Source organism: Pelecanus crispus, chromosome 16, assembly GCF_030463565.1.
Source record: "Pelecanus crispus isolate bPelCri1 chromosome 16, bPelCri1.pri, whole genome shotgun sequence".
Taxonomy (NCBI): Eukaryota; Metazoa; Chordata; class Aves; order Pelecaniformes; family Pelecanidae; genus Pelecanus; species Pelecanus crispus.
This window is the reverse complement of record NC_134658.1, coordinates 4,558,939-4,570,827: the sequence shown is the minus strand read 5'-3', so window position 1 is coordinate 4,570,827 and position 11,889 is coordinate 4,558,939. Positions and strand designations below refer to the sequence as shown.

General features: G+C 51.0%; 1 protein-coding gene across 1 annotated transcript; it reads left to right on the top strand.

Annotated features, from left to right (window-relative positions):
- The first annotated feature begins 252 nt into the window (after window positions 1–252).
- On the top strand, window positions 253–11,299 carry LOC104027904 (CCN family member 2). The gene is made up of 5 exons (XM_009478791.2): window positions 253–325; window positions 5,800–6,013; window positions 9,923–10,174; window positions 10,585–10,793; window positions 10,988–11,299. Exons 1-5 carry the CDS (start codon window positions 266–268, stop codon window positions 11,297–11,299), a joined length of 1,047 nt encoding a protein of 348 aa, XP_009477066.2. The 5' UTR covers window positions 253–265.
- The last annotated feature ends 590 nt before the right edge of the window (window positions 11,300–11,889 follow it).

The following is an 11,889-nucleotide window of genomic DNA, read 5'->3' as shown; positions in this document are numbered from 1 at the left end:
TAACCAAGCTGCAGGCTGCGCCGGCAGCCCCGTAACCGCCCGGGCCACAGGAATCTGCTCATGTTCCCTGGAATTTGGACATTTTTTCTTGCACCCATTTCGGCTTGCTTTCCAGATTGTCACTCAAGTGTGGGGCACGCCCCCTCCAGGAGGCTATTTAAAGAGGAGCTGGTGTGCAACTTTCTCCAAAGAGAGAGGAGAAACTCCGAAGGAGAAGGAGTGAGTCAGTCGGCAGCCTGAATCCCTTCCCTTCCCTTAACTCGGGATGTCTGGCAACTTGGGGACAGTGACCTGGACCCTGTTCCTCCTCCTTGCACCTGGCTGGGTATGTATTGCACTGCAGCAGCTCCGTTTGCTGGCTGGGCATTGCAGCTTCTTGCTTTGATGCATGTGAATGCTTTAGGCTGAATAACACTTTCCAGCTGCCACCTGCCTCCAAAGGTTTCTGAGAGAAGGTTGCCTCTTAGCAGAGCAATGCCAATGCACTGTGCAACTAAATCACGCCCGGAGCTGCGCCGCGCGTAACGCCTGTCATCTATGGATCTCAGAGCTCTTGACAAATGCGAATGGATTTTGTTTCACTCCACTCCTGTGAGCTAGAAGCCAGCCCTGGTTTACAAGGGGGGAGAAGAGAACAGAGAGAGGTGAAGTCACTGAATTTATGTCACTGCAAGGAATAAAAGTCTCGTATCCCAGGTCCTTACCATCACCATCCTTCCCCAGCTGCCACTGAATCCACCCAGGTGTTCCCAAAAACAGTGATCCAGAGGGGGAAATTAGGCTGCAGCCTCCCCAGAGCAGGATTTGTGCTTGTTTTTGTGTTAATAAAAGTGCTTGACAGAGCAGCTGATTCTGCTTAGGACTTTTGTGTGCTATTACAGTGCCACTAATAGCAGGAACATTGCTGCAGTCGTTAATGTATCTAAATTGCAGTAAGTGCCTTTTGGATTGGTGAAGAAATCAGGTTCACAGAGCCACTCCGCCTTGCGAGGGTTATTGTGCTGATAGATGCAATGAACTGCTTGGTAAGGTCTGTTTGATGCTCCCGGCAGCACTCAGCGTGTGCCAGCCCCTTTCCTGCCAGGAAAGGTGTCCTGTGCACAATAACACCACTGTGATCTACGGGGAACTCCTGCGGTTTGGGGTGGTTTTCTTGTTTCTTGCACTGACCCAGCTTTGGCGGCATCGTACTGGTCATATAAACGATAGCAGTGAATCCCACTGCTGTGACACTTTATTATTGCTCTGGGATGATGTCATTTTCCCTAAACCTGCCGACTGCCTTGGAAATGGGACTTTTGACTTTCTTTGAGCTCTGAGAGTGATGTTTAGTAGATCGAGCAAGGAAACGAGAGCTGTGACTCCTGAATCTGCCTCCTGTGTTGCTCAGAGGTGAGAGCAGAACCAGGATTGCTGGGAGTTATGTTTAGCTCTGCCAGGCTCAGCCGGGGCAAGTCTCCGTGCCTCCGCTCTCTGTCTGTGACATGGGGGTAGTGCTTCTGGTCTCTCGTAATGGGCTGCTGTACAACGTGCTGCAGCAACCTGGGAAGGTGCCTTGAGAGCCTGTGATGCAGGTATTATCCATGATAATTCCATGTTTGGAGCATGTGAATAGCTGTGTTGTGACTGCTTTATCTACTGCCAGTCTTGGAGCGTGAAAGAGAACCAGTTACGTGTTTATTATTACTTCTACCTTGCGGCGTTAACCCCTGGCTCCCAAAGCACTTTGCAAACAGCTAGCTCAGCTTCAAAAAGCTCCTTTCCCAGCCCTTTGAATGCAGTCATGAGCCCAAACGCATTTCAAAAATCCTCTTTGGCTTGGCCCTCTTAGCTGGTTCCCTGGGCTCGTGTGGACATTGACTAATCAGGAATGAGAAGTCCTGACGATGCCACAGAACTGCTGCAGTGGTGTGAGCTCGTGTCCCCCCACTCGTGCCTTCCTGAGGGTGTAGGGGGAAGAGGTTTTATGTGAATATGAAGCAGCAAGGATATTCTCACTTTTTCTTTCCCCCCAGGTAACTGGGTTCGGTGCTGGCAGTTGGGAGGAAGCTTGTTCTGGCTTGTCAGCTGAGCAGATGGGACCTGGGAGTCAGTGGTGGAGAACGCGTATGGAGCGCAGGCAAGGGAGTCCTCTAGTCAGGCTGCTTTTCCCCCCATCGCTCAGGAGTCCTGGGAGTGGCAGATTCACGCGTGGTGTTCGTGATTGATATGAGAGCTGCCAGCAAAGCCAGGAGCAGGGAGAGCTGATTTTCCAGGCTTTAGCACTTTCTTAAATCTGTAGCCTTGATCTCTAATACTGGTTCTGTTCTGCTGCTCTCAAAGTTCACAGAAATGCATTGCTAACCTCAACAGAAACATGGTCAAGGCTATAGGGAACTTGAAGTTAGGATCCTGCTCAGTGAAGGTAAAAGTGTAATTTTGGGGACAGACCCTTCTGCAGAGGGGAAGAAAATTAAATGTTCTCAAAGTCGAATCCCTCCGCACCCAGGTCGGTGGTGTGTTATGTTGAAATGCTGGTCTCTGGGGTACGTATGGGTCTGTAGCAAAGCCCTCAGTGCGAGCCCTTGCTGTTCTTTGGGACAGTTTGGGTGGCTTCCACACTGTATTGAAACAACTCCTAGAAGCAGTCCTGGAAAATAATGCACGGTGGAGGGTGCTCCGTGCAAATCCAATATAATCCATTATTCAGCCTATTTGAAATTGCTGTGAAAGCAAATTAAGTAATGGAGAACTCTAGGACGTTGGTTCAACGTTGACTTTCTACCACCTGCTCCCAACTCAAGAAGTTTCCCTCGCCAGCCAGTTATTCAGTGCTCGCTGTTGAGTGTGCGTGAGCCAAAAAAGATTTCAGCTCATTCTCTCCTCTCTTGGGCTCGTGAGAGGAGCGGGAGTTATAAATAGCACGAGCTGACTTTGCTCAGTAATAAAACAAGCAAACAGGAGCCCCAGCGCACCCTGGGGCCAGGTGGACTGGGGCATGGTGAGCTGCTTGATGGGAACATCTCGAAGTATTGGAAAGAGCCCTGCAAGCAGGGATGAGCTGGGCCTTTTAAGCCGCGCTTGTGCTCACGGGTGGGGGAGGCGAGGCTCAGAAGAGGTAGGGGTGCAGAGTCACTCAGCAGGTCTCTGATGCGTCAGAGATCGGAATCCAGATGTTCTTGTGCTGAAAAGCAGCCGTAATATAATGAGGAAGTGAAGCTGATTGTGAACAGAAGGTAAAACCAGGCGGTCTGGTTTCTGTGGGTGAGTTATTAAAGGAAATAAACAGCACCAACAATGATTAATGAAGGCGAGAAAGAAAACTCGGTTGGGTTTAATTCCGTCACGTTCTCTGTTATCCTGAAAGAGGTTGTTTTGGTTTGTTTTTCAGTAGGAGAGTTATTTTGAGAGTGTTTCTTTATATGGCCTGTGGTTGACACTGCATTGGAAAATGCTTGTTGTCTTTTTTTTTTTTTTAAGTGCAGGGATTGCATCTTAATATAGGTCCTGTGTTAGGAATGCTTCACCTCTTTTATGATCTCATGTACCCCTCACCCACTCATCCGTGGTTGAATAACACGTCCCTTTGGCAGCTACAGCGGTTGCATACATGAAAAAGAGTAGGAAAGCAGTTCTGTATTTTTAGCGTCTTTTAATGCACTTCGGCAGCCGGGAGGAGATCCCTGCGACATGCCAGCTCCCAGCGAGCGGCCCTAAGGCTGCAAACAGCTGGGCTACGGGCAGGAGAGGCTTGTTTCCAAAGTACTTTGTGCTAGGAGCTTTCAAGGAGAATTATGCCGATTCCTGCTGAGCAGGATGAGACTCTGGGAGGACTTGTGAGTTAAGATTTAGACTGATCCCTGTCCCGCACGGTACTGTGCCGCTTGTTACAGAAGTACAAAGCAGTTGGCGTCTTCTGACCCCATGTGAGCTAAAGTCAGAGCAGCTGTTTTGAGCAACAGTCAAAACAGCTGGAAAAGTTTTACTACTGTTACTGGTGACAAACACAATATCCAAGGAAGCTGTTTCACAAGCGAGGGCTGGATGGGATATAACAAGTGCGAACAGACCTGTAGCAAGATATTTTTTTGGCCTCTGTTCCAGGTGTTTCCCCTCCCGCCCATCCCCAGGCTCTTCCCAGCTGCTGCAGCCCCTCTCGCTGGGTGGCAGCGGCCGGGTCTGGCAGCGGAGCTGAGGGGTCTGCCCCGTCGGCTGCTTTCCCCTTCACCCAGCTCACAGCAATGCAGGATCCCAAAGCGTTTTGCTGGCACCATCTACATGCAAGGGCTGCATCAGCCCTGCGGCCGCAGCCGGCCCTGGGGTGGGAGCTGACCCGTGCCTGGCAGCGCGCAGCATCTGAGCACTGCGGACCGGAGCGGGGCTCTTGCATCCCTCTGAACTACCTGGGGAATCTTAGTGGGCAGAAGCTGAACAGAAAGCCAGGCTAGAGTTGGCACACTGATATTTCTGAGGAGGTGTGAGAGGATCTTTCCAGACCATATGCTCTGCACCTTTCACAGGCGTGGTTTTACATCTTGCCCACATCTGGGCACATCCAGAGCTGAGGCTAGTGAGTTTGCTCCAAGCTGATTCAGGACAAGGATGCCACAGACTGAGTTACTGGAGTGTTTGAAGCATCCTGGGTTTTCTGGAGAAGGTAACCCTCATTCAGACGTAGCTAAACATCTCTGTTTAGCACCTGAAGTGGCATAAAAGCCAAGGGTGGGTTTCAATAGGACGAGAGGAAATGGCCTCAAGCTGTGCCAGGGGAGGTTTAGATTGGATATTAGGAAAAATTTCTTCACAGAAAGGGTAGTCAAGCATTGGAACAGGCTGCCCAGAGAGGTGGGGGAGTCCCCATCCCTGGAGGTGTTCAAAAAACGGGCAGAGGTGGCACTTTGGGACATGGTTTAGTGGGCATGGGGGTGTTGGGTTGATGGTTGGGCTGATGATCTTGGAGATCCTTTCCAACCTTAGTGATTCCTAGTTTTTACTTTCATTAAAAATAATCTAGCCACCAAGGCAGGAAACATGAAATTAATTATGACTCTCCCCTTAATTGGTTTGGTGGTGGACTTGGCAGTGTTAGGTTAGTGGTTGAACTGGATGACCTTAAAGGTCTTTTCCAACCTAAATGATTTGATGATTCTATGATTCTAAGAGGTGGCCAGCACTTCTGAAATGCTACCAAGCGGGGCGGCTGTAGATTCATGGGGTCCTGAGGAAGGTTGGTTACGCTGCATTCCCTGGAAAGGGGAGAGGAGAGGGCACATCTCTGGGAATACCCAAGAAAGTATGGGATCCGGGGGACAAAATGGGACTCGGGAGCCTTTGGGTCAGTTTTCAGCACTGGCTGACTTTGGGCAAGTCCTTTCGCTATGCACCTCGCTTTTTCCATCTTCGGACTGGATCTAATGATGCTGCTGCAGAGTGCTTTGATGTTTTCTCCTGAGCAGTGCTATGTAAGGGCTGGCAATTGCTTACTGTTAATAATTACCATTTTATTGCTTCCAGGAAAGCAGGGGGCTGAGCTGCGCATGGGACTCCAAGCTACTGCTTGTCCTGTTTGTTTTGGCCCTGCTTTCCAGAGGCATCTTTTTTTTCCCTTGAACTCCATAGGAGTTAGGGATGAGAAAGAAATTAGCCTTGCGAGTCCTCGCGAGCTGCACACACATCGTCTGCAGCAGGGCTCTCCGGTGGAGGGCGAAGTCGGTTGTCCCTCGTCTTGACAGGGTGTCTGAAGCAGAATTGTGTTTTTCATTTCTCTGCCTGGCTGGCTTGCGGGAGACTCATTCTCTCCATGGCTTGTCTGCCCTCCAGGTAGAACCGCAGGCCTGCACGTACCCATGCCAGTGTCCCTCCCAGCCTCTGCAGTGCCCCGCTGGCACCAGCCACGTGTTGGATGCCTGTGGTTGCTGCAAGGTGTGTGCCAGGCAGCTTGGCGAGCTCTGTTCCCTGCAGAAGCCCTGTGATCATCATAAGGGACTCTACTGCGACTTCTCCAAAATCCACAGAGGCAGCGGGATCTGCTTAGGTGAGAGCTGTATGTTCTGTTATTGTGCGGTTTTCTTGTGGCCCCTTCAGCCCTCTGCCTGCAGACCTCCCAGAAGACCCACGGCATCGTCAGAATTTCCTGTAGCGCTTGGAGCTTCATCCAGCATCACGCTGTGAGATCTGTGCCAGCCCTGCGAGCCAACAGATTGACTGATACCGATACACACACAGCCTGCTTCCTCCTGCCATGAAGGATGTTTCCAAAGGCACGAGTGGGGGTTTGGGACTCTCCTTTGTTCCCGTGACATTGTTAGGAGACATCCTCTAGCGCTGTAGCACCTGTGGGTAAACATCAGCAATCTGGACTTTTACTGGAAAGTACAGTTGCTTGGAAAATCTCACCCAAAATCTCGCTGCCTTGGACTGGAGACTGGTATTTTGCACTCGACTGCTTGCATGCGACAGGCATACTGTGTTTCTGGCTTTAGCACCTGGGTGGAAAGAGCTGAACAACTTGTTTGCAAAATAGTGTATATGTAGAACATGAGAATTACTGAGCCAGGTAAATACAAATGCAGACCTGTTTTCTCTCCTGGTGCCTCTTTTCAGCCAGAAAAGAAAAATCTTTCTGATATTTTTTTTTGTTTAGTAGCTATTTTTAAAGCATGCAAAAATTATTTTGGTATAGAGGGAAAAAAAAGTATTTCCTCAGTCTCCTGTTCCTTGTTTAAAAACAAGACTCCTCTGCCCCGTCTCTGCCAGGAGCTGACCATTTTTTTAATTCAAGCTTTTCAAAACAGTCAGGAAGACACGAGGGCTGGAAAGCTGATGTGAACGCTTTGGGAAGCGGTCAGCCACTGCACGTGGCACCTCTGGCAACGCTCCGGCAGCCGTACCACTCGCATCAACCCGAGACAGGGGCTCGGGGTGGAACTGCACTGTGCCAGGATCACGTACAGTTTTTTTTACTCTAAATAATGAATTGCACTTGCAGAAGGTGTTTTCTCCTTTTTTTTGAGAAGTTTTTTCTGAGTTATTTGTTTAATTTTCCTCCCCCAATTCTTGTGATCTTTAGAAGCCACACGGGCTTCCTTGTACTTTCTGTAGGCATTGATACACCTAGGAGCTGAGGATTGAAGCTTAATAAGGTAAACGTAGGCATAGTAACATCCAGCGGGTGTAAGCTGTAAACTGCCTCATTAAGACTGGAAATGAGGTGTATGTTTGTAGAGTAAAGGTAGCTAAATCACTGGAACAATTTACTCAGGAGTGTGGAGGAGTCTTCATCTCAAAGATGTCGCATGAAGACTGGACATCCTTCTGAAGAAAGCGCTTCGTATTCACCGTGACGTATGGGTTTGATACAAAGATTTTGGAGTGAGAGTCCCAGATCCCTGCTGTGTAGAAAATCAGACTTGAAGACCACAACTGTCCTTCCTGCCTTTAAATGGGAAATTAAGATTTTCATGGCCAAAACCCCAGATGAACATAGGGCAGGATATCTCCCTAAACTGGACTGAGGATTTGGGCCGTAATATCCTTGGGTGATACTTTTGTGATGTCTGCACTGATCTCTTGGAAGGTGGGGATTTTGGAGGCAGTGAAGGAAGCTGAAGGTGGAGTGATGAATCAAATGAAGGGAAAGATCAATGTTTGTGAATTGTAAGAGAGGACTTACAGGTACCCAAACAAGACAGCTGTGACGGGAGCAGAGAGGAGCAGAGAGGGGTTCAGGTGTCATGGGAAGAGCTTCTAGACTGGGAAGCAGCCTGAAGGCTGTATCAGAAGAGACAGGAGAGTAAAAATTGCTCTGTGTTTGTTTAATGTCACAGTATGTCGCGCTTCACGTATTGCAGAGGAATCCTTCCCTTCCTGCAGAGACCTTGGAGTATCAGAGAGGTAGAGATGATCCCGCAGTAACTCTGGAGTAGGGGAGCCTAAGGGTGGTAGGGTGGCCTGGGTGGGCGCAGGGAGCTGGCAGAGCTGCGGCGACCAGAGCAGCTCGCTTGAGCTCTGCCATATTCCCTGCAGAAAAGGGCAAAAGTCTCCTTGGCTGGACGTGGTGCTTGGAGGCGGGAGGTGGCAGCGGTGCCAAGCGGAGCTGGTAAATAAAGAGCCATGTCACTCCGCTGGCGCAATCTGTTTTGGTGCTTTAAGCGGATCGGGTCAGCGGGCAAGTGAGGTCGTTGTAGGGTATTGAAGGGCATGACAAAACGATTGAGTTTTGAAAACATAATAAAACCCCTGAGCGGGCTGCCATGCCTTGGGTGGGGAGGAGCGCTGCTGAGGGAACAGCACGATCAGTTCGTCGGGAAGGGAGAGGGCTTGGGCTAAAAAACAGCGAAAGAGGATTTAAAAATAAGTATGAATGGTTGTGTAGAGGGAAAGTGGATGGCTTCCACTTTGATGGAAAAAGTGAGGATTTTGAAACTTCTAAGTAGGAGCGCAGGAGTATTTTTATACCAATGGCATTGAAAAGAGTTGCAAGTTGAGATCCAGCTCTGGTTAGAAACAAGGCATTAGCAGCCCGGAAGGATTTGTGTCCCCTCAAGGACTAGGTGGGATGGAAAGAGGCTCTCGCTCCTCGTTTGGTCCAAACACTTTCTGTCTGAGACAATGTTCCATGGGCGAGCAGGACTAAGGGGAAAATAGATCAGATTTCCTGGTAAGCCTCCGCAAGCAGCCAAGAATCCTTCATTTTGGTAACTTCCCAATAGAGGTTTGCATGGATTTTTTTTGTTTTTTAAGGGTCAGGATTGCAGAAAGCAGCAGCTGATGAGAACTGTCCAAAAGCAGGATTTCTGTCCTGTGAACAGCTCTTGAGATTTCAACATTTCATTGCAGGCTGAAAGAAAAAAAAACATATTAAAAAAAAAATATCTCAACACTTTCCATGAGTTATTTAGAATACTTGTTTGGCTGTGTCAAAACTTTCCACTTCCATTATATCAAAATGTTTCATCTTGATCCTCACAGTATCTAAAATAATTACCCGAGCAAAATGCTTCCCCCTATGGATACTGTCCAACACGTATATCGGCTGAGCTATTGTAAAACCATAAAGGAAATCTTTGATATCAAATTGAAATGCTTCAGTTGTTTCTCATTGAAAACATTCCTGACGTTGATCTGTGCCTGCAAAACTCTTAATCAAATAAGAGTTTTCTGCTGGAAAACTTCCACTGGAAAAATTTTGGCTAATACAGACATAAGAACTTGTGAGCATTGCTCGCACCCGCAGACTGAAGTTTGCTCCTACGTGTCAGATATTGTTGCATTTCCTTTTTTGCTCATTTAAGTTTGATTGGGAAGGAATGAAAGACTCGTAGGAGGGCTGGAGATGAGAGATCTGGAGATCAGAAGAGAGAGAAAGAGAAAAAGTTGTGGCTGGAAGGAAGAAGAGATTCATGCATCACAGAGGAGCCAAAAAGGTCATAAACCCAAAGTGTTATTTTCCTTTTGTAGGTACCTTTAGACATGTGGGGAACCAACTGCTCTTTGGAGAATGTTGCCTTTTGGTCTCCTAGGAGTAACGAGGAGCAAAGCCGCTGGCTCACATGTTGTGCCAGGAATGCATCTTGCACAACGCCGCTGACACGGGCGCTCTCTGAGCCGGAGAGGAAGGCCTCTGCAGAACAGGCTGTTTACAAGATGTAAAGACAAAGTCCCCCTTAGTAGCTCATCCAACTGGAGAAGAGATTTTTCTAGGGAACTTTGGGAGGTCTGGCACAGCTGAAGCCAACTTCGAAAAATCAATGTCAGGAACAGCCTTGGGTCCAGGGAGCCAAATATGAAAAGTGCCAACTTCTGCGGCACTGGGATGGCAGAGCAGGGGAGTCTGCACGTGGGCACCTGTCCCTCATCAGGAGCCCTGTGACCCCCGAGAGAGGCCGTGCTGCCAGCCCCCTACCAGCTTCTCAGCTTCTCCTCCTCTTCCTCCTTCCCACAGCTCACGAGGGTGCAACTTGTGACCTGCTGGGCAAGATCTACCACAACGGGGAGAGCTTCCAGCCCACCTGCAAGCTGCAGTGCATCTGCATGGACGGGGCCATCGGCTGCATCCCCCTCTGCTCCGACGACCTGCGGCTGCCGTCCCCCGAGTGCCCCAACCCCCGGCGGGTGAAGTTTCGCAATAAGTGCTGCGAAGAGTGGATCTGCGAGGAGGGCAGCGAGGAAAACCGCTTCGAAACAGCCATGGCGGGTGAGTGGTGGGCAGACGAGTCGGGGCCGGGAGCTCTTTGCTGGGGGAGAGGGGTGGATCCAAACTGCCTTTGGACTGGGGCCCTAAGTCACATCTGGTTTGGGACTGGGGGTGACTGCTCACCTTGTGCACCGTGGTGTGGGTACTGGGTGTTGAACTCCAGCCCCGTTAAGGTGAGACCTTAGTGGTGCTGCGGGGAGGCTCGCACACCCTCCGACATCACAGCAGAACTGGCTGGAGCTGGGCTGCGGTGGGAAATGGCCCCGTGCTTGCCTGCATCCTCCTCCTGCTGCGAGGCTGGGTCGCTCACGGGATGGATCAGAGTTGGACCAAGTCGGGAGCAGCCACGGAGCTGCCACGCTTCGTCCCAAGCCCTGAACCTTGCCTTGTGTCTCTTCCGCGTGGCTCAGTTTTCAGGGAGGACCCAGCACACAAGCCGGAGCTGAATAACCTGCAGGAGAACTGCTTGGTGCAGACCACGGAGTGGAGCGCTTGCTCCAAGAGCTGCGGCATGGGCATCTCTGCCCGAGTCACCAACGACAACCCCCAGTGCCGCCTGGAGAAGGAGACCCGGCTCTGCATGGTCCGGCCCTGTGACTTCCCCATGGAGAAAACCAAGGTACTGGGGAGAGGGCACACAACACCGTGAGTGCCAGGGACAACCCAGTTTGGGTGCTTGTCAGGCATGAGCCCATCTCACAGCGTTTGCTCTGTGCTTCCTTCCTCTTGCCCCGTGACGGAGGTAGAGCACAGGCCCAGGTGAACCTTGCGCCTGATGTCATGTCCTTGTTAACCCATCTGCTCTCTCCCTAGAAGGGGAAGAAGTGTGTGCGGACCCCGAAGCCACGCCAGAGCCTCCATTTCGAATTTTCGGGCTGCACCAGCACCCGTTCCTACCGGCCCAAGTTCTGCGGCAGCTGCACGGACGGCCGCTGCTGCACCCCGTACGTCACCAGCACCGTGGAGGTGGAGTTCCGCTGCCCCGAGGGGGACTTCTTCCAGCGGAAGATGATGTTCATCAAGATGTGCTCCTGCCACTACGACTGCCCCCGAGACAACGACATCTTCCTGGCCACGTATCACAGGAGGATGATTGGAGACCACGTCAAGACAGAGAGGCAGTAGCCCTCTCTGTGCCAGATCCACAGGCCAAGGTGTCAAGAGGGCTCTGCAGCGCTTTCGTGGCTGTGTCCCAGGACAATGCAGCCTCTTCCCCCTCTGTGAGGGGCTGTGCTCTTCGGAACAGTGCCGTTTGCCATCAGTGGTCCCTGCGGCCTTGCTAACAAGCCGAGGGGCGTGGGGGGCCAGCCCCGTCTGCCCCAGGCTCCTGACCTTCACCCGTGGTGCTGCAGAGGTCAGGGAAGGAACCAGAAACAGGCTTGAGCTGCAAGCTTGATCCACGTTCCCACTGACCAGATGGGAGAGTGGATCAAAGCCGCGTGGCTCCAGCCCGTCTCCGGCTGAGAGCGCAGCGGGTGCCGTTCCCCGTGGCCGCTGGCCTGCCAAAACCGTGCAGCGAACCCAGAGCGTGAGGCAGGGGAAGCCCAGGAGGCCTGAGCTAAGGCTGAGCTCCGCAGCCCGCTTTCCGGTGGCGTGGGGCTCTGCTGCGTCTTGATGCAAAGCTTCTCGGTGAGGAAAGCGGTCCTGGCCCTGTGCTGGGCTCCTGCTGAGCTTTTCAATTATTTTTGGCTAATTGGATCCAATGAGTTGGCAAA